Source organism: Malus sylvestris, chromosome 15, assembly GCF_916048215.2.
Source record: "Malus sylvestris chromosome 15, drMalSylv7.2, whole genome shotgun sequence".
In the NCBI taxonomy this organism is placed as follows: domain Eukaryota; kingdom Viridiplantae; phylum Streptophyta; class Magnoliopsida; order Rosales; family Rosaceae; genus Malus; species Malus sylvestris.
Window position 1 is genome coordinate 24,920,882 of NC_062274.1, and position 21,407 is coordinate 24,942,288.

The following is a 21,407-nucleotide window of genomic DNA, read 5'->3' on the forward strand; positions in this document are numbered from 1 at the left end:
TGTGAAAAGCAAAATGAGTGTGTGGATAGTAATATCCTATAAAGAGTGCACACTTACTGAAATTTATAAATAATTTGTACATGCACGTGTTATATTGTAATTTGCCTGCAACAAAAAATAATCAAACTGTAAATCCATCCCGAGTAATTTTCAGTCAAAGAAAAACTTCACAGTGGACCCACGTGGGCACTTTGGTAAATCCATCCCGTCCAGCGCCTGATATCTGTGGTTTTGTTGGTCCTCAGTGGACTCTGTGGCCAGTCATCGCTCATATGTCATATCAGGTGCTCTTGTGCCGCTGCTCCTCCTCTAAACCGTACACATACTCTCCTCTGAACAACCAAAACCCCCAATAAAAAATTCTGCTGACAAACCTTTGCATGTTCATCTTCCGCTCTCCTGCTCACCCATGGAGTCCAAAACCCTAACAGTCACGGCTCAAGGCCGCCAGCTCGCCGTCGTCAACCTCCGGTAAAAATACTCTTCCACCATTTCTTTTCGCTTTCGATGTTTACAATAAGCGTGTTTTCAGAAAAAAAAATCTATTTTTTATTTAATGTTTTGAATTTTCTGCCTTACTTTCTTGTCATCGCCTGTCTTTTCCTTCTCGGATTCTGGATTGTTGAAAATTTTACACCTTTTTGGCGTTTTTGGAACTCCGATAGTCTGATAAATGACTCTCTGGTTTCCATTTCCGACGTCGTTTGGTTCCGATTGTTTTGCTTTTTTCTTCTTTCCTGTTCCGTCTGAGTCGTGGTTTCGTATAGTCTGATAAATAATTTTTTGTTAATTTTTAATCTTTTATATTTTGAGCTGGGTCGTAGTTTCGATGAGTTTATCGGATTAAATTTTTTCTCTAAGTGGTATTAAAGCGATGGCGGGTTTTCGGGATTTCGATTATCGCCTGCGTTTCGTTGTTAGTTTGGAAAGCTTTAGCTATTAATGGTGAAGTTTAGAAATTTCCAAACTTGTTGGAGCTATTAAGTTTTCTGCAAAATGTAGTGACTGCCCCCTTTGCTTCTGTGTACATAAATGGGTAATAATTATTTGAAGCTTTAAAAGGATGGTGAAGTTAGTAATTTCCAAACTTGTTGTAAAAGGATGGATTTTTGGTTTCATTAACCTAAAATTAAATACGGGACCTACTTTCTATTTTGTTCTCATATTTTTCTCCGCTTGGTTTGTAATTTGTTTTAAAAACACAGAAAGAAGTTTGGCCCCAGCAGGGTTGTATGACTTTTGACTCTGTTTGGCTGCGCAGAAAACATGTTTGTATAACCTTGACTCCGTTTGGCTACTGAGAAAATGTAGGTAATCAAATGTTAAAAACGTAAAGTAAATGATGATTTGCTTGGCCCACCTGCATTTTGTAATTGTCTTAGTGGTTCGGTTATCTCTGTTTTATTATTTGTGATGGAAAATTTTAGCAGTTAAAGGCCTCGTTGCATACAAAGTTATCAAGTTCTGTAAATATTTTCCGTACATGTTAAATTGTAATTTTGTGATGTTATCTGTGCTGTTTAATGTTCAGGGGATTGTCGCATGCAACCAAAGCATTCCGTTTACTTATGGTTTTAGCATGCACCCTCTTTTACCTCACTACATATAGACAATGCTCTGGGAATGGTGAGATATTATCGGAATATGATTCTTGTGGATCATATGGAGATAATTTGAATGTGGCTTTTGCGGATAATTTTCTCGGTGACACCAGTTTGGGCTGTGGAGTTCCAAGAACCCACTTCAATCTTGATAAGATTTGTACTAGCTCCCGTTTATTCTGCTTTCCGTCAACATTACCTGGTTTCTTAGAGCATAAACTCAAAGTGGCTGATTTTGGAGTTTCAGGGGATCAGTCTAATGATATATCATCTATAGGATCAACCGAAGATAGCAAGTTGGCAAATAACAAAAGTTGGTCATCAGACAATGGCGTGTTTAAGTTATTTAATGGAGGGATTGTTTCTTGTTCTCTGAACTCCAAAGAGGCTACTAATGAGTTGTCATCCATTCAAGCTGATAGCTCTAATCAAAACGATCTTTCTTCTTGTAGCGGACCTTTACTTTATCAGAAGAGCACAAATTTTAGGCCAAACAAGAACACTGAGATGACCAAATTTAGTTCTTTCACTGGTTCCCCCTCACCCTATGTAGAAATTAGCCCTGCAGTATTGGATTGGGGACAAAAGTATATGAATTTTCCATCGTTAGCTTTCTTAACTGTGGAAAATACATGCAATGACACCATTTTACATGTTTATGAACCATTCAGTACTGACATGCAGTTCTATCCTTGCAACTTTAGCGAGACTAAGTTAGGACCTGGTGAAACAGCTTCAATTTGTTTTGTATTTTTACCTAGATGGTTGGGCTTGTCCTCTGCTCGTCTAATTTTGCAGACAAGCTCAGGTGGTTTCTTGGTTCAGGCGAAAGGTTTTGCCATAGAGTCTCCTTATGGGATTCATCCTTTATTGGACATGGATGTTTCTTCCAGGGGAAGGTGGAGTAAGAATTTGTCGTTGTTTAACTCCTTTGATCAAATTTTCAACGTGAAGGAAGTTACAGCATGGATATCAGTGTCTCTGGAGCATACTTCCCATCATGCAGAGGCAATATGTAGTACTGAGAAACTTCAAGGTTCCGATGAACTTGGGTTGCTGAGTGTTAAAGAACGTCTGGTTGTGAGTACTGGACAAGTTGGTTTGCCTCTTCTGGCCATGAGGCCCCTTATGAACTGGGAGATTGGTCCACACAGCAGTGAAACTATCATAGAAATAGACTTCTCAATTGAATCGAAAGGAAGAATTTATGGTGCAATTTGTATGCAGTTGCTAAGGCCTTCTGAGGACAAGTCTGATACTGTTATGCTTCCTTTTGAGGCTGAAGTGGATGGAACAGCAATGAATGATGATCTTGAAATACCTATCTCGGCATCTCTTGAGGTTTTGGTCCCCTATTCTGCCAATGAAACTGCTGTTGCTATATCTCTGAAGAATTCTGCTACTTACCTTTTGAGACTTCTTGAGATTACTGAAGTTGCGGATGGTAGAACCTTGCAGATTAAGTACATTAAAGGCTTACTACTTTTCCCTGGCAGCGACACATATGTTGCTGTTGTTGCTTGTACTGAGCCACTTGTCAAATTAGATGGACAATGTAAGTTACTTATACAGACAAATGACTCAAGTAGCTCTCAGATTGAAATTCCTTGCCAGGATTTTATTCATATTTGTACAAGACATTGGAATGATTCCACCATTGAATATGAACATCAGTCTGAAAGGAGTGAATTGGGTGATATGCAGACAGAGTTCTCTGAAAGTGGCATGCAGTTGCCATTACCGATCATGGTAGGCAGATTTTACCTCTCTCTGTGTATGTTTGAGTGTGTGTGTATTCTCATTTTTGTGTGAAACTGGATTAGCTTTCGAAGTTTGATTGCTGTACAGCTTGCCGTGCCTTTGTTTGTTGTCTCTTTGTCTTTTGACTAAGTGTCTCTTTGTCTTTTGACTAAGTGATCAAGAACGTTCCCTTTCATTTATTAGTATCAAACATGCATGCTCCTTAGTTATTTGCAAAAAGTATCATTCTTTCAAGGTTCCTCATCTTCAAGGCACTGGAGTCAGCAGGTGTCCACTCCATTGATCAAATAGCTTTAAAAGAGTTATAAAAGATTGCATGCCTGTCTCTACAATTTTATTGCCTAAAGGTAGAGCATACTTGTTACTATGGCTGTTATTGTGCTGTATATTTCTGAATCAGTTTAACTCTTTTTTGTGGTGTTCGAGGTTATTTAGCCATGAACTATCCATAACCGATTAACTCTTTTTTGTGTTGTTTGAGATTTTTTAGACATGAACTATCCATAACCAATTATATAACGTGTTTTTTTTTTTACCCACAAACATGAACATCCATAGTAACCAAAATGTTAATGTGATCCTATACATGAAGGCAATGGAGACAGCAGAGGCAGATGAGTTGGTGCTACGAAAATGGAAATCTCAAGATACCAGAAGTGGCGTGTCTGTGCTCACTGATCATGAGGTATTCTTCCCAATGCTTCAGGTAGGAAGTCATAACTCTAAATGGATCACTGTAAAGAATCCTAGCCAAGCGCCGGTAGTGATGCAGCTTATACTGAACTCAGGGGAGATTATTGACCGATGTAAGAGTGCGGATGGTCTTACACAGCTTCCTTCATCGGGTAGCATGGTTTGTAATGAATCCACTTCTCCAAGTAGGTATGGGTTCTCAATAGCAGAAAATGCACAAACAGAGGCTTATGTTCAACCCAATGGTAGAGCATCTCTTGGACCAGTATTGTTTCACCCTTCAAATCGATGTGATTGGAGAAGTTCGGCCCTGATAAGAAACAATCTATCTGGTGTGGAGTGGTTATCTCTGAGGGGATCTGGAGGGTTGCTATCCTTGCTTCTTCTTGAAGAGTCTGAGCCTATTCAGAGTGTAGAATTCAACCTCAGCTTACAAATTCCTCTTGACTTTTCTCCTCCAGACATGTTTCGCATGGAAAACGTCACTCATTCTTGTATACAGCCATTATCAAGGCAGCTCTATGCTAAGAATACAGGAGACTTTCCTCTGGAGATTAGAAGAATCACAGTTTCTGGAAAAGAGTGTGGGATGGATGGGTTTATGGTACAAACTTGCAAAGGTTTTACTCTTGAACCTGGAGAATCAGCAAAACTTCTGATATCGTACCTGACTGATTTTTCTGCAGCCTTGGTACAACGGGATCTTGAGCTGGCCGTGAATTCTGGTATTATGGTGATCCCCATGAAGGCAAGCATTCCTTTGCATATGATCAATATATGCAAGAAATCAGTGGTCTGGATGCACGTCAAAAAATACTCTTCAGCAGTATTTCTGGTTGTCTCCTTGATGTTTCTAGTATTTTGGTATATATTACCCCAGGTGCCTGCCTTTTGTTCCGATGATTGTTTGTACACGAGCGGAAAAAGTTCCTTGGTTACTTCTAAAAGTAGTTCAGGAAAATCATCTCATGCGCATAATTATAGAGACAGCAGATTTTCTGTGTCTGGCGAGATAAACAGTTTGCTAAGATCGGTTCGGGAAGATAAAACCTCAATGCAGGCATCATCTGTTGGTAGATATCCCGATGACCAGGCTGGGGCCTCAGAGCGGGAAAAATTTGTTCAACATGCAGATCAAATGCTACAGGGTCATGAACAAACTAATTATTTGTCAGATACGACAAAGAACAAAGCCATGGCTTTCTCATTGACTTCTAAATCTGTGTCAGTTGAGAATCCCAATGAACTAGAAGCATCCCAACCTGGTAACCTCACAGTCAAAACTGGACAGGAAAAGGGTAGAAGGCGTAAGAAGAGAAAGGGTGCCGGTGCAAAATTCACAGGACTTTTTGAAGTTTCAAGTAGTCAAAGTGGAAATTCTACACCTTCATCACCCTTATCTCCAGTCTCATCTGTAATACCAAAACAGACGTGGCCGCTATCTCCTGATGTGGGCCAAGCTGTTGAGGCCAGAAATCCATTTACTCAAGTGGCTCAACAACACTTCCGGAAGAGTCATGTTTTTAAATCTGCTTCTAAGGCAAACTTGTCACAGCCGGAGGTTTCTATAAAATATTGCAATAACCACCCAACTTTTGCTTCTCAAGTGCAGCCACCAGCACCAAGAAAACCTGCGGCCAGAACTGTTTTATTGCCTTCTGCCACCATTCCTGGTTCCAGTAGGCCTGCACCTAATTTGGTATGCTCATCCTCTTATCTGGCTTCAACATCCCCTATTTCTCCGCATGTTAGAGCCCCTGGGTCCAAACTCTCTGATCGGAAAAGTGCTGAAGAAGAAAAGGCTCGGCTTGGGGATGAATATACATATGATATCTGGGGTGATCATTTTCCTAGGCTAAAGTTGACGGGTAGGTCAAAGGATGTCGCTTCTATGACCTCCAGCACTACAGAAAGCGACTCCAATAGCTTCTTTGTAAAGGGTCCACAAATCCTCATGGCAAAGTCTCCACCGAGATCTGTAAGTTTTTTCCATCAAGATGGTTAACGACGAAAAAAAAAAAAAAAAAATAATCCCAAATAAGTTATCATGTTTCTCTGCTTTCGGATCTCTCTTTAGGTCTGCTTGTCTGTAGTTTTCTTCATTCATAAGCAACATAGGAGTCCGCACTGTTGTCATACGTTAATATGAAACTGAAAAAAGTAGCCTATGCTGTAAACAATGAATAGTTTAACATGGCCTAGGAATTACAACGACCACCTTTAGCTGTTATACACTGAACTTATCAAAATGTAGAAAAAGTAAAGATGAAAATATACATTCAACACTACCAATGAGGTAAAAAGATGAAAAGGGATCAACGTATCACTCTGAACAATAAGCTTTATGTAACATGTACAGTATGCAAAGGACATGTTGCAGAAACTTATTCGAGTTTGTTTTTAGGAAACAAGAATTTGCTAGCAGGATATGTAAACGTTTTCGAGTCTCTCACTATTAATGACACACAGGCATGGGTTTGCCGAAACTTTATCGAGTACAACTCTTGAATATGTTACTCTGTTAACAGTTTGCTAAATGACTGCTCCTTGTTTATATGAGCTTGATTGTAATATTCAGAAAGATTAATGCAAGAAGAATGTGAACTTCTGCGGTCTATCGGTTCGTGAAATTACTCAAATTAGTACCTTTTTCGATAGACAATTTGTGAAATATTCAAGGACCCCTTTAGATGTGGTCTCTAATCCTTAACATTCTTTGATTAAAACCTTAATGATATTCAGAGTTTGATCAAAGTCCCTTGACTTTGTACACCTCATTATATTACAATTAATATTTATATTTTTCTAGTTTTTACATTAATTGTTTGATATTTTATAAGATTTATAATCCTATAAATTTAAAATCTCTCATTATAATACTATTAGAAACGGTTACAATAAAAAAAATTCAAACATTTTGATTGAATAAATGGATAAAAACTATGTAAAAATAAGAAATAATAAATGGCAAAAGAATGTATCCGTAGTGTTAAAAAAATTGGTACATTTCACGTAAGAAATTTATAATCCTGTAAATTTAAAATAAATGGTTACAATTAGAAACGGTTACATTATAATAATGTTAGAAACGGTTACAATAAAAAAATTCAATCATTTTGATTGAATAAATGGATAAAAACTAGGTAAAAATAAGAAATAAGAAATGGCAAAACAAAGTGGTACATTAATAAAGAAGAATGGGTACATTATAAATAAATTAGGGTACAGATAAAAGATTAAAAAATTATGAGTACAAATGAATTTTTAAAAAATATAGTCGCTAAAAGAAAATACTACAAATTTAAAAAAATGTTGCAAATTAAAAGTGGGTACAAACAACATCCCGGGCTCGACTCCACCGTAGCACGATATTGTCTACTTTGAGCCCCGACCATGCCCTCACGGTTTTGTTTCTGGGAATTCACATGATAACTTCCTAGTAGGTCACCCATCATGGGATTGCTTTCGCGTGCTACTCGCTTAACTTCGGAGTTCCGATGAAACCCAAAGCTAGTGAGCTCTTAAAAGGCTTCATGCTAGGTAGAGATTGGAATATACATATAAGGATTAGAGGATCCACTTCTCTAGACGATGTGGGATGTTACAATCCACCTCCCTTAGGGGTCTGACGTCCTCGTCGGCATGCTACGGCCAGGGTTAGGCTTTGATACCAAATTGTCACATCCCGACCCGGGCCCCCACTACATCCCGGACTCGACTCCACCGTAACACGATATTATCCGCTTTGGGCCTCGACCACGCCCTCACGGTTTTGTTTCTGGAAACTCGCACGAGAACTTCCCAGTAGGTCACCCATCATGGGATTGCTCTCGCGGGCTACTCGTTCAACTTCGGAGTTCCGATGGAACCCAAAGTCAGTGAGCTCCCAAAAGGCCTTATGCTAGGTAGAGATTGAAATATACATATAAGGCTTAGAGGATCCACTTCCCTGGACAATGTGGGATGTTACAGTATACACATGGGTACAAACACAAATAAAACTTTACAAAATATGGGCACAAAAAGAAACTAATATATGGGTACAAATTAAAAATGAAAAAAAAATGGTACAAATTAAAAATAGGTACAAACTAAAAATAAAAATATATGATAAAAAATTTAGTTATAAATATAAATATACTAATTGTAACATTTTTAACACTAAAGGAATATATTTTAAAAAAAAATATTTTATTATTTCAAATAATTAATGATGTTATTAATATTCAAAGACCTTGATCAAAAATTGAAAATGAATAGGATTTTAATCAATGGAGTAGCAAAAAGAAGAATGTAAACCTAATTTCAATTACTTGGATATACAACAACGTTTTGGGCTTTTGAGGAGCGAGAGAATAGAATAGTTGTCATCCATATGTATCTGTTGATCTTAAAAACTACCAAGCCTACGTGGCGCACAGGCCGAGTAACTAATGAGCTAACTACGTCCTTCGGTTGATGCGGGGCATGCCAACTCGTCGACCGAGCTCGGTCGAGGAGTCAAATGTGTTGATGTTGCGTTGGACGCGCGATTGACTTCTTGATTTTGCAACTGCGGCCGAGGAAGGAACATGTCTCGGCCTTTGGATTCTAGAGCCTAAAGACAAGGCTGCTAATTCTGCGAAGTTCATAAATTGTCGGCGCTGGATTCGGTCACGGTGATTATATTCGTGAAAGTATAAGCACGTCGAATCGACACCAGACTATATGGGCACAAGTACTCAAAACAAATGTACGTCTTGATTGTGAAAGTAGTTCGGCCGTCAGAATGCCGAACTCTAAAACCTACTTGTGAAAACCAATCATAAACAACTCGGCGTTCAATGTGTCGAGCCTAGTAATTCGTAACACCTCACTTCGCCAAGAAGGCTAATGAGATGACCTCTGCCAATAAGGATTCGAAACTCCCTCTCGACTGAGACTTGGATAGATAACCAATCGGCCTCGACACAGTGCTGTTTATCCAAACTGAAGGTGTTTCGGGGTCGACTGATTCTACGGCAACAGTGCTGTTTATCCAAACTGAAGATGTTCGCCAGTTGCCTTCACATTGTTGTTTATCCAAACTGAAGATGTGTTGGCAGAAAAATTAAAAAAAAAATTTCAAAAGTTGATAAGATGTTTCGCGTAGAGTGAGGTTTTGCGCAGGGCAGTTGTGTGTTGAATTGGAGGGGGCTTTTTTCGTTGCACAGTGCCTCTGTATTTATAGTGACGTATCTTTGCTTGGCATGGCCAGATAATTTTGCAGAGTTCCACTGCAACTCTAATTCGTGGAATTGAAATTGATCCACATCACTCAGAAACCAAGGCATATCCTTCAAACTGAGCTGTGGGATTTGTTCCAAGACTTTTCAAACCTAATAAAAGTCCATCTAGGCTTATCACATCACATTTCTAGCCCACCTAGGCATCTCTTCATCAAAAACCCATCAGTAGCCATGCTTTATCAAAACACCATAGAAAATGTCCTAGCCAACTTAGGCTCCTTGTGTCATCATTATCCAAGACCATGATTTTCCTTTATCCCATTATTCCACATGGCAACCATAGAATGCTCCCTTATTATTTGTGCAAACCCGTTTGCAGCCATAGATGTAATCATTATCTTCCTTCACCATGCCTTTTACCAAAAATATAATCATTATCTTCCATCACATTTATATCTGTGCATGCAATCTTCATTATCTGATTAGTCTTTGAACTTGATCATCTTCCTGCCATACTCGGACTCTATTCAAGATTTTTCCACAAAATTGCAGCAGTATGAAATCGCATCGCTTTGATCAAATCACCACGACTTTATTACCCAACTATGCTATAGATAATTCAATATATTATTAGAAAATAACTATTATGATAAAATCACAATATTATTTCTCAATAATAATTGAAAATCATTTCAACCACTTTGTCGTCCAACTGTTTAAAATTCTGCTCATCCAACGACCTTTATTACTTGGGCCGATAGTGTAATTTTAGGTCCAAACAGTATCTCAGATCATATTCTTACATTTATGTGTGTTACAAATACTTATCTAACGGGCTTTACTTCACTGAAGTAAACATGTTTTAAGTGAAGCGAAGCCTGTTAAATAAATATTTGCTATGGGGTGGAAATGTCTCCATTCTGTGATGTTGGACCTTGGATTCTATACACAAAGATTAGTAATGGGTGTTGAAACATCCACATCCGGCAGAGACAGAAAAATAATGGTTTAAATATCCTAACTCCATTGAGCTTGTCTCATATTTGGGTTTCATGCTCCTTATCTCGCGTTTTTTGCTTGCTTTTACTTCTTTATGTCTTTTAATTTTCCCTCCTCCCTAGCTGTGATGGTTCATCCTCATCCCACCATGTGGTCGGATTTGCAGGCTCCGATCAAAAATTGGATATCATATCCACTTCCTAGAGACAGAGAAAAATAATGGTTTAAATATCCTAACTCCATTGAGCTTGTCTCAGATTTGGGTTTCATGCTCCTTATCTCGCGTTTTTCGCTTGCTTTTACTGTTTTATGTCTTTTAATTTTCCCTCCTCCCTCCCTTGCGGTGATGGTTCATCCTTATCCCACATGTGTTCAGATTTGTAGGCTCCGATCAGAAATTGGATATCAGATCCACTTCCCTTCCTCACTTTCCCTCCCCCAACCGGCATGTCGGATCCCCATCGAGGCCAAGTGTTGTGTTGGGTATTTTATATACCCCTATCCTCACTTTACACCCATAAGATACTTTGTATATATTTGCAGGGATTCGTGAAAGGGATTTTGATCTGGTGTCTACTTTCTCGATTCAGAGTTTGGCTTTTCCCGAGGATATGACGATGTTGCATCTTGAGTTGCCACTCTCATTTTGCTTGGGCCTTTTACTTTAACTGTAGTTGTTCACTCGGTTCTTTTTGGGCATTATACTAGTTTTTAATGTAATGAAAGATATCTTACTTGACTTAAAAACAAACATTCTAACCCCACTTTAATTGAGGCCATGGGACTGTGCAGGTTGTAATTAACAAGTTGGGGACAATACTGACATTATTAGAAGTGGGCCTTCGGTTCCTCTCTCTGATAATTTGACATGGTATTAGAGTTAGGGAGGGGGTTTGTACTACCACATGATAGGTGGGTCCCTTGGCCTTGCATGTTGGGTGACTCTACTTGACTCCACGTGGTTGTCAATGTGTGGATCTCCAACGTGTGACTCATTAATTGGGTTCCACATTAGGGAGTGTGTTGAAAAATCCCACATCGGGTAAAGACAGAGAAAAAGAAGAGTTTAAATATCATAATCCCACTATAACTAATATCAAGGGTTTTTGTGATAAAAATCAATGCCTGTCATACTGTGCAATTGGTAATTAACAAGTTAGAGACAATATCAGTCTTATTAAAAGTGGATTTTTGGCCATCTCTTTGATGGTTTGACAATTAGTACTGGGTAGTGTGGAAGGTGATGTCTCGGTGGTTGGTGTGATATGTCAAATATGCTCTTGCTTTTTCGTTCGCTTAGCACACCCATAAAATCCTACTAGCAAATTCCTTTTTCTTCTGTCCTTTCCTACCATTATTGTGACATTGACAAACAGGTTTTTACCTTCTGTAATATTCACTCTGGTATTTGCATTTTCCCGTGGATGTCCTCGATCGAACAGTCTAGTCACTTGTTCATGCATGCCCCAAACACAGGCGTAGTTTTATTGGCAGACATTTCGGTATGAAGATTGCAACTTTACATTCACAATTTTCAGTGCATGCAACTGCTGTTCCTACGCGTCTCCTGCAACGACTGCTGTAATTTTCACATTATAGTGGTTGCCTAATGTTAGTGTGTAAATTGTGATCTGATGTGGCAGTTGGTTTCTAGCTCATATTGCTAGGATTGTGTGTATGCTTTCGTATTAAGTCTCATAGGTCTTAAACAAGTGAGTGTATATGTGTCTTCATCTCATAGGATGTAAGATGGATGGTTAGGATTGGTTGGATGTAATTTTGAATATTGCCAAGTTTAAATTGTAATTGCAATTAAGAGGAGTGACTTTTCCTCACTCACTCTCAGTGGAATGAAACAGTGAAATCATTTGCAGAGTCATATTCTCTGCATTCTTCATCTCTTTCTCTCACTGCATCATCTTTTTCATTGGTGTAAACAGTTTTTATTCCATAATACAAAACGTACCTGTGAGTCATAGCTCACAGGGAAGGTTAAAGTTCATTTTTACACTAACATGGCCTCAGAGCCAAGTTGGGTCTGATTTTCTAGGCGTAGATTTTGTGAGGGTTTGTTCTAGCAATATTTCGTTGCAGAGAAAGTCAGTGAGAGTGAGAAGTGAGATCTTAGTCTAACATGGCTGGATCTGGTGGAGGAGAGCTTCGCGCTTCGATATTCAACGGAGAGAATTTCGATTTCTGGCAAATTCGAATGAAAACAATTTTTCCGATCTCACGAGCTGTGGAGCATTGTTGAAATGGGTTTTCTACCTCTAGCGAAGGCGGAGGGTGAGATAGCAGAGGTGGAGATGAAATTGCATCGTGAAAATTTGGTCAAGGATGCGAGGGCTCTTGGAATCATTCAAGGAGCAGTGTCGGATCAAATTTTTCCACATATTGTAACTCTAGAAACTGCAAAGGCAGCTTGGGATATTCTAAAGCAAGAGTTCATAGGAGATAAATAGGTACGATCTGTGAAATTACAAGGTATTCATCGTGATTTTGAATATACTCGTATGGGTGAAAGTGAATCTCTAGCTGCATATTTAGCTAGGTTGTTTGATTTGATAAATAAGATGAAAAGTTATGGTGAAGATCTTAGTAATCAAAGAATTGTGCAAAATTTGTTGATCAGTTTACCTAAATCATATGATAGTATTGCTTCTGTTATTGAAAATACTAAAGATATTGATGTAATTGATGCACAAGATGTGGTTGCCATCCTTAAAGGGTATGAATTGAGATTAACTAGGCATGAAGAGAATAGCACTGAACGTGCATTTTCTAGCTTAGATATTTCATCTAAGAATAGTAAAGTTGGTAATCAGTTTACCAATACTGGTGGATCGAAATCTCAGAAGAACTTCAATTTCAAAGGGAAGCAGTGGACTAACAAGTTCACTCCGGGTGTCAGAAATGAAGCAAATAACTCTGGAGGTGCTTGTAAATATTGTGATAAACTTCATTATGGAGAATGTTGGTTAAAAGGGAAGATTAAATGTCACAAGTGTGGGAAACTTGGTCATATTGCCAGAGTTTGTAATCTCAACAAGAATGTCCAGCAAGGAAATTTTGCAAACAAAGTGGTAGAACAAAAGAACTTTGCAAATAAAATGGGAGAACATGGAAATCTGTTTATGGTTAAGCAATCAACTGAAGTGAAGACTGTGAGTGATGCCTGGTATATAGACAGTGCGTGCAGTAACCATATGACTTCCAGAGATGAGTTACTTGTGGAAATTGATAGAAGTATTAAGGCAAAAGTGCAAGTTGGCACAGGGGTTCTTGTTGATGTGAAAGGCAAAGGAACCTTAGTCATTGACACTAATAAAGGGAAAATGTACATAAGAGAAGTTATGTTGGTACCTGGAATTGCAGAGAATCTACTCAGTGTTGGGCATATGACTGAACATGGGTATTTTCTAGTATTTGGTGATTATAAGGTGGATATTTTTTATGAAAGAACTTTGACAAATTTAGTGGTTAGTGTGAAGCAAAAGGGGAACAAATGCTTTCCACTTGTGTTTAAATCAAACGATCACTTGGTACTGAAAACCAATGTGCATCAGAGTAGTACAATGTGGCATAAACGGTTTGGTCACCTAAATTATAGGAGTCTGCAACAATTGCAGGAGCATGATATGGTTCTTGGGTTACCTGAAATGCATGACAGTGAAGGTGTATGTCAGGGATGTGCATTTGGTAAGAATCATAGAGTGTCATTTCCAAGGGAGTCAGTTTGGAGAGCAAGAATGCCATTGGAACTCATACACTCAGATGTGTGTGGCCCTATGCAAACACCAACCATGAGTGGAAACAGATACTTTGTTACATTCATTGATGATTATTCGAGAATGTGCTGGATATATCTCTTGAGACACAAGTCAGATGTCTTTCATGTATTCAAGAAATTCAAAGCTATGGTGGAACTTCAAAGTGGCTTTTCTGTGAAGAAATTGAGAACAGATAGAGGAGGAGAATTCATCTCAAATGAGTTTGAACAATTTTGTGAAGCTTTGGGTTTGGAGAGGCAGCTTACTGTTGCATACTCTCCACAACAGAATGGAGTTGCAGAGAGGAAAAATAAAACTATAGTGGAGATGGCAAAGTGTATGCTTCATGAGAAAGGTCTTCCTTATAGTCTTTGGGGTGAAGTTGTGGTTACATCTGTCTATTTGCTCAACAGATGTCCTACAAAAGCTTTGGAACATGTGACACCTTTTGAGAAATTCAGTGGAAGAAAACCTGGAATTAAACACTTGAGAGTGTTTGGTTCATTAGGTTATTCTCTTATTCCAGAAAATCTGAGACATAAGTTGGATGAAACAAGTGTCATTGGTATTTTTATTGGATATGGCACTTATGAAAAAGGGTACATATTACTTAATCCTGAAACTCATAAAGTAATTCTTTCAAGAGATGTTATTTTTGATGAGAATGGTAAATGAGATTGGGATAAACAGAAGATCAAAGAAGTGTACATTCCATTTGTTGCAAGTGAATCTCCAGAGATGAAAGAAGCTGATGAGGATTCTAATTTCATGGAACAAGTTGTTACTGAAGGTTCTCAGACTCAAATTACAGATTTTCCATTCATTGAGTCTGGAAGTGCTAGTGACTCAATTTCTACACCTCAGGTTGATCATACTTCTCTGAGATATAGAAATTTGAGTGAAATCTATGAAAGATGTCATGTGTGTATTGTTGAACCATAATCCTATTATGAAGCTGCACAGGATGAAGCATGGAAGAAAGCCATGGAAGATGAAATTAGCATGATTGAGAAAAATAAGACTTGGGAATTAGTGAAAAGACCATCTGATAAACCTGTGATTGGTGTGAAATGGGTGTACAAAACTAAATTGAATCTGGATGGATCAGTTCAAAAGAACAAGGCTAGGCTTGTTGCAAAAGGCTATGCACAAAAGCCCGGAATTGATTATGATGAAACCTTTGCACCTGTTGCAAGGTTGGATACAATCAGAACATTAATTGCACTGGCAGCAAAGAACAAATGGAAGCTGTTTCAATTGGATGTAAAATCGGCATTCTTGAATGGTGTGCTAGAAGAGGAAGTGTATGTCAATTAGCCAGATAGGTTTATTGTACAGGGAGAGGAAGATAAGGTCTACAGGTTACATAAAGCATTGTATGGTCTGAAGCAGGCACCAAGGGCCTGGTATGGTGAAATAGACTCATATCTTACACTCTGTGGGTTTAAGAAAAGCACCAACGAAGCAACTTTGTATACCAAGTGGAGGAAAGATTCAGAAATGATTATAGTATCCATTTATGTTGATGATATAATATACACTGGAAGTTGTTAGGAATTGATGGATGTTTTTAAATCTGATATGATGCTCAAATATGAGATGACTGATCTTGGACTCTTACATCACTTTCTTGGTATGGGAGTAATGCAAACTGAGGAGTATATTTTCATTCATCAGAGAAAGTATGCTTCCTCTCTACTGAAGAAATTTGGACTTCAAGATTGTAAGTCAGTGAGTACTCCATTGGTTCCAGGTGATAAATTGAGAAAAGAAGATGGAAGTGGGACTGCAGATGAAGCTCAATATAGGCAAATTGTAGGCAGTTTGCTGTATCTCACAGCAACTAGACCTGATATAATGTATGCTACATGTCTGCTTTCATGGTTTATGCATTATCCAACCAACAAGCACTTTGGGACAACAAAAAGAGTACTAAGATATGTTCGAGGAACTCTTGATTTTGGCTTGGAATACAAGAAAGGTGAAGGGGCAATCTTAGTGGGATTTTGTGACAGTGACTGGAGCGGTTCTGAAGATGATATGAAAAGTACATCTGGATATGCCTTTACGTTTGGCAGTGGAATTTTCTCTTGGTCTTCAGTCAAGCAACAATGTGTTGCGTCATCCACAGCTGAAGCAGAGTACATTAGTGCATCTGAAGCAACTGCATAGGCTACTTGGTTGAGATTTGTTCTGGAGGACTTTGGTGAAATGCAAACAGTTGCAACACAAATGAATTGTGACAATACTTCAGCCATAGCTATCACTAAAAATCCTATTTTTCATCAGAAGACCAAGCATATCAATAGGAGATACCATTTCATAAAGGAAGTACTGCAGCAAGGAGTAATTGAGCTGTTGCACTGTCCTACGAAAGAGCAAATTGCTGATATTTTTACAAAGGCATTGGCAAGGGAATAATTCAGTTATCTGAGGGAACTTCTTGGAGTTAAATCAGTCCACAATTTAAAGGGGGTTGTTAGTGTGTAAATTGTGATCTAATGTGGCAGTTGGTTTCTAGCTCATATTGCTAGGATTGTGTGTATGCTTTCGTATTAAGTCTCATAGGTCTTAAACAAGTGAGTGTATATGTGTCTTCATCTCATAGGATGTAAGATGGATGGCTAGGATTGGTTGGATGTAATTTTGAATACTGCCAAGTTTAAATTGTAATTGCAATGAAGAGGAGTGTGACTTTTCCTCACTCACTCTCAGTGGAATGAAACAGTGAAATCATTTGCAGAGTCATATTCTCTGCATTCTTCATCTCTTTCTCTCACTGCATCATCTTCTTCATTGGTGTAAATAGTTTTTATTCCATAATACAGAACGTACCTGTGAGTCACAGCTCACAGGGAAGGTTAAAGTTCGTTTTTACACTAACACCTAATCAGGGCAGTGCATGCAACTACTGTTCCTACATCGTCATTAAAATTAGAGGATGGATACAGATAAGGACTTCCAGTCGAGCGGTAGCTCGTGCGTGCCTGCCAGCAACGGAGGAAGATAAAGCCACACAATCGATCTGTTTGCAGAAACTGATCCATGGAAAAGGACTTCTTGGGGACCATTTTTGGTCGCAGAGCTGGCATCGTAGTAGTAGTAGTAGTAGTATATTTACCCCGAGAGCTGCCATAACTACATGCTGCACCTAAACAGTGACCTTGCTGATCAGTTGCTATGCCAACCAAATCTTCAACACGCCCGGTGGTAAGGTTAGGATAGGATGTGCGTAAAACCGCTCAAGTTTACTTGACATGCGTGGTTTGTAAGTGATTGGGCAATCCTTAATTCATCTTATGACAGTTGTCCAATGAGAGAGCACTTGTTTGTGATTGCTTTTAAAAGGGCTAAAAGCAGCTTATGAGTTATGATAGTCAAAAGTGTTTTTGAATTTATTGTAAGTCAAAATGTGTATGCCAAAAATCATTTGAAACAAAATATTATTTAGAATAAAATGAAACGAGAATTTGAAATAAAAGGAAGTGAGAATAAGAAACTTCTGTTGTTTTTTATTTTTTATTTTTATAACATACACCCAAAAGTGTAGGGTGAATCACTTCAAAATCATATACTTCACAGACAGAAACATATTTTTATATTATAGTAAATTTTGTTTCAGTCAAATTATTATTTATTTCTTGAAGTGGTATTTCACTACACTTAGCCGCCTTCAAAAACCAACCATTAAAAAATTCAATGGTGAACGCCGTGGGATTATAAGATATAATATTCAACCAAAACATTAAAAAGTTGGAAAATGTACAGCAAGAGATGTGAAACTACTGTGATAGCCCTTTGTATTAGGTTGTTTTTTTTCTTTCGCCAATTAACACGGCTCCGAACTGGTCAGAACCTACTGATGAAATGGAGTGGACTTCAAAAATTAACATCATCATCACAGAGCAAACAAACATCAGAATTAGACCAAAATCTAGAGCAGCAAAGTAATAGTTGAGACGATGACCAAACGATAAATGAGATGATGGCTGAAAGAAGGATTCGTGAGTGGGAGAGAGGGATTCGTGAGCGTGAGAGGGATTCGCGAGCATGCTGCAGCGTTGTTGCAGAGCTGGCATTGTTGATGGTGTTGCAGCGTTTTCTTTAGATTTGTAAGAGGCCCCTTCTAACTCGAAATTCTAGCTCTGCCACTGGGTATATGTAATGTGGCCCTTCTCATTTGGGTTATTTCATTTTTTTTATGAGTTGTCTACATATATATGCATGGCTAGGATCCAGGAACACATATTTTGATACACAATTTGTAAAGTCCAGTTCATAATGTATTTTAATGATTCAACCGTATATCTTTTATGTCTCACCTCAAAGATAATATCTACCAAAAATCACTTAAATCCGAAGCCATTGGATTAAATTTGGTCTTTCTTTGTAGAACCATATTCGTTTGTTTTCTTCATTACAAATAAATGCCTTAACGGTGTTGGATTTTTTTAATTTTTTGTAAGGAAAATCTATGAATGAAGTACTAAAATATAGATGATTTGGATCATTAAAATACATTACAAAATTGACTCTACAAAATAGTGTCAAAAGCGTATGCACTCGAATTCTAACCCTATATATCCTCACAGTCAATGAGTCCGTAGACCAAAAATCTAGAACTGAATCTCACCAGTCAATACTGAATGGAGGAAAAGGGATTAGAGCGAGTTTATTTGCATGTGCTGCATGCTTTTGGCTTTTTTTTTTCTTTCTGTCTGCATTAATATCTTCATCAGCAATGTTCCGCTTCCTTCTTTTTATGTTTTTCTATCGATCTCACCTCCCATTTTCACAGCCACACTACTAAATACCGATGAGCTCAAAATTTTATGGTGGGGGTCTCGGCTACCCTTCTCCCTGTATGAATTTGGGACCACTAGCTACCTCCTCAGATCAACCTCAAATACAAAAGAAGGGCCTCATTACATATATAGGACCATCTCGTGAAATTTAATGCCGGTTTAGAGTTTAGACTTTGGAGTAAGAATTGTACAAATGTCCAATTGCAAGAAGATCTTTTCTGTTGCAAGAGGCTAGTGACAAATCCATGATTCTAACATCGGATGGTCCCAGTGTAAAACATCCAAAAACACATTAAAGGAAAATAACATAAAAATCTAAATACTAATCCCTTCTTCTCTTACCTTGATATTCAACGTCCTTCATCTACCTCGCTAGAAGGCTACTGCAGCCTGCAACTCCTTCACGCCTCTTCCATGGATGCACCAGGTTTTGATTGGACTATAACTTTATATCATTTGACAAAATAATTGCTTTGGCATGGCCTATATAGTCCTAGGAGTAGATCTCTTCCCCTGCCGAAACATTTGGAGGGTCCTTGGAGATCTTCATGGGTGTTTTTCCGCCTCCCAGGTGGTCTTGGGAATCTGGGACTACCTAGTCCTTGTATGGATCTGCCCCTGTAAGAGACTTAGTCAAATTGGTTTCAACATTGCATGGGCTCGTATTTCACTCAAGTTTGAATTTATCTTTTCTTCGTTTAGATTAATATCTAAAAGAGGGTTACCATATGAATGGAAATCAACCAATTTAATATTTCTACAGTGTCGATCAATGTACTGTCGCGTGTTTTCAAACCTTAAGTAACCATATGTAAACCCCTTCTACATGTTTAATTTAGGACCCCCCTTTTCAGTTTATTTTCCTGTTCCTTCTATTGACTTTTGTGTATATTCCTGTAATCTTGGGATTCTTAGCATAGTATGATTTCATGTAATTATTTCTTTCCTTATTGATATTATTGTAACATCTTATAAATTCCTCCTTGAGAGATGAATAGACACACAATACTATTCCAAAAACATTCTCTTCTTGGCACAAGAGCCTAGGTTAATAAAAAAAAATATATAGAAGTCACGTTATACGCAAAACCGAGAACCACCAGTTGCGCAGCCAATTGTGAAACGCACCGTCAGATCAGTGAGCGACGCCATCGTTGTTGACCCGAGTTCATCGAGCCGGTTGTTGCAGCCACCCACCACTACCCTCTGTTGCATCACGTGGCCACAAACCGAGGTCCAAAACCTAGAAATTACCGCTGCAAATCCCGATTGAGAACCACCACCCGTGTCTGCAATTCCGACTGCACCAGAGACGAGACCTGCGAAACGGCTGCTAACCACCTTGACCATATCACTCCCGCACCCACGCCTGATCTGTTCTAGTCACGCTCGATCTGTTCCGTCTGCAATTTTCTTGCTTTGTTGTGCTTCGAAGGAAGTCCTCACAATTGTCTTGCTTTGCCATGCTTCGAAGGAAATCCCGGAGTAAGGAAAGAAAAACAAAAAAAGAAAAAAGAAAAAAAAAATAGTTTGTCTTTTTTATTTGGGGTTACTGTTTGTTTTTCCAGGGTCTCACATTGTTTAACCTAGTTGGTTTGGAATCTTAGCCCTATCAATCACCTCAGACGTTGCACTCAACTCATGCGGAGCAATGGCACGCTGGACTTGTCATCCCCGCTATAATGAGTCGTGTGCATTGATTGCCGAAGTTAATGTAGATTCTGATCATATAAGTAATGATGGTAAGGCTTTAAAGGTTTATGTATATGTTTCGAATAATATATGGATAATTGATTCTGGTGCTACTGAACATATGACTTGTGATTCTAGACAGGTACAAACATTAAACCCATCCACAAAACTAATGTGAGTGTTGCTAATGGTAATGTTGCCCCCATCATTGGGGAAGGTGCTATCTCTCTTTCTGATACCCTTAATCTTGATTTCATACTTGTTGTTCCTTCTTTTGACTATAATTTATTATCTGTTGCTTAAATAAATGTCGCCCTACATTGCCTTGTGATTTTTTGGCCTTCTTTTTGTGTTTTTAAGGACATTCGGACTCGCAAGACGATTGGTTATGGTATTAGGAAAGGGAAGCTCTACTACTTAGAATTGACATCGAATAGTACCCAAATGTTGATTTAAGCTTTTGCCGGGGAACGATCTCAGGGGGAGAAGAACAAAGCTTCAAATGTTTGGTTGTGGCATCGTCAACTTGGACATGCTTTTTTCAGTTATCTATGAAAGTTGTTTCCTAGCTTATTTGTTCATAACAATGTTTCTAGCTTTAAATGTGGTGTTTGTGAATTGGCTAAAAGTCATCGTACTTCATTTCCATTCAGTTTAAGTAAAAGTTCAGTTCCATTTATGATAATTCATTCTGATGTGTGGGAAACTGCTACATTTGGTGGTGCTCATTGGTTCGTTACTTTTATTGATGATTGCACACGTATGACTTGGGTTTGTTTAATGAAGTCCAAAAGTGAAGTTCCTTCTTTGTTTCAACGATTTCACAAAATGGTGCAAGTACAGTATAAGTCATAAATATAGGTTCTCAAGAGTGATAAT

General features: G+C 38.4%; 1 protein-coding gene across 3 annotated transcripts; it reads left to right on the plus strand.

Moving 5' to 3' along the window:
• The first annotated feature begins 238 nt into the window (after positions 1 to 238).
• On the plus strand, positions 239 to 16,797 carry LOC126604062 (uncharacterized). Of its 3 annotated transcripts, XR_007616476.1 has the most exons (5): positions 239 to 471; positions 1,532 to 3,350; positions 3,955 to 6,033; positions 11,638 to 11,962; positions 16,600 to 16,797. XR_007616476.1 is itself a non-coding variant. In XM_050271136.1 (4 exons), the coding sequence occupies exons 1-4, from the start codon at positions 410 to 412 to the stop codon at positions 11,767 to 11,769; spliced, it is 4,092 nt and encodes a 1,363-aa protein (XP_050127093.1). In that variant the 5' UTR covers positions 239 to 409; the 3' UTR covers positions 11,770 to 12,049. The 3 variants fall into 3 exon arrangements, 2 of the variants coding, with proteins under 2 accessions (XP_050127093.1, XP_050127094.1); XM_050271136.1 differs by lacking the exon at positions 16,600 to 16,797 and having other exon boundaries at positions 11,638 to 12,049; XM_050271137.1 differs by lacking the exon at positions 16,600 to 16,797 and having other exon boundaries at positions 1,849 to 3,350; positions 11,638 to 12,048.
• Positions 16,798 to 21,407: the final 4,610 nt, after the last annotated feature.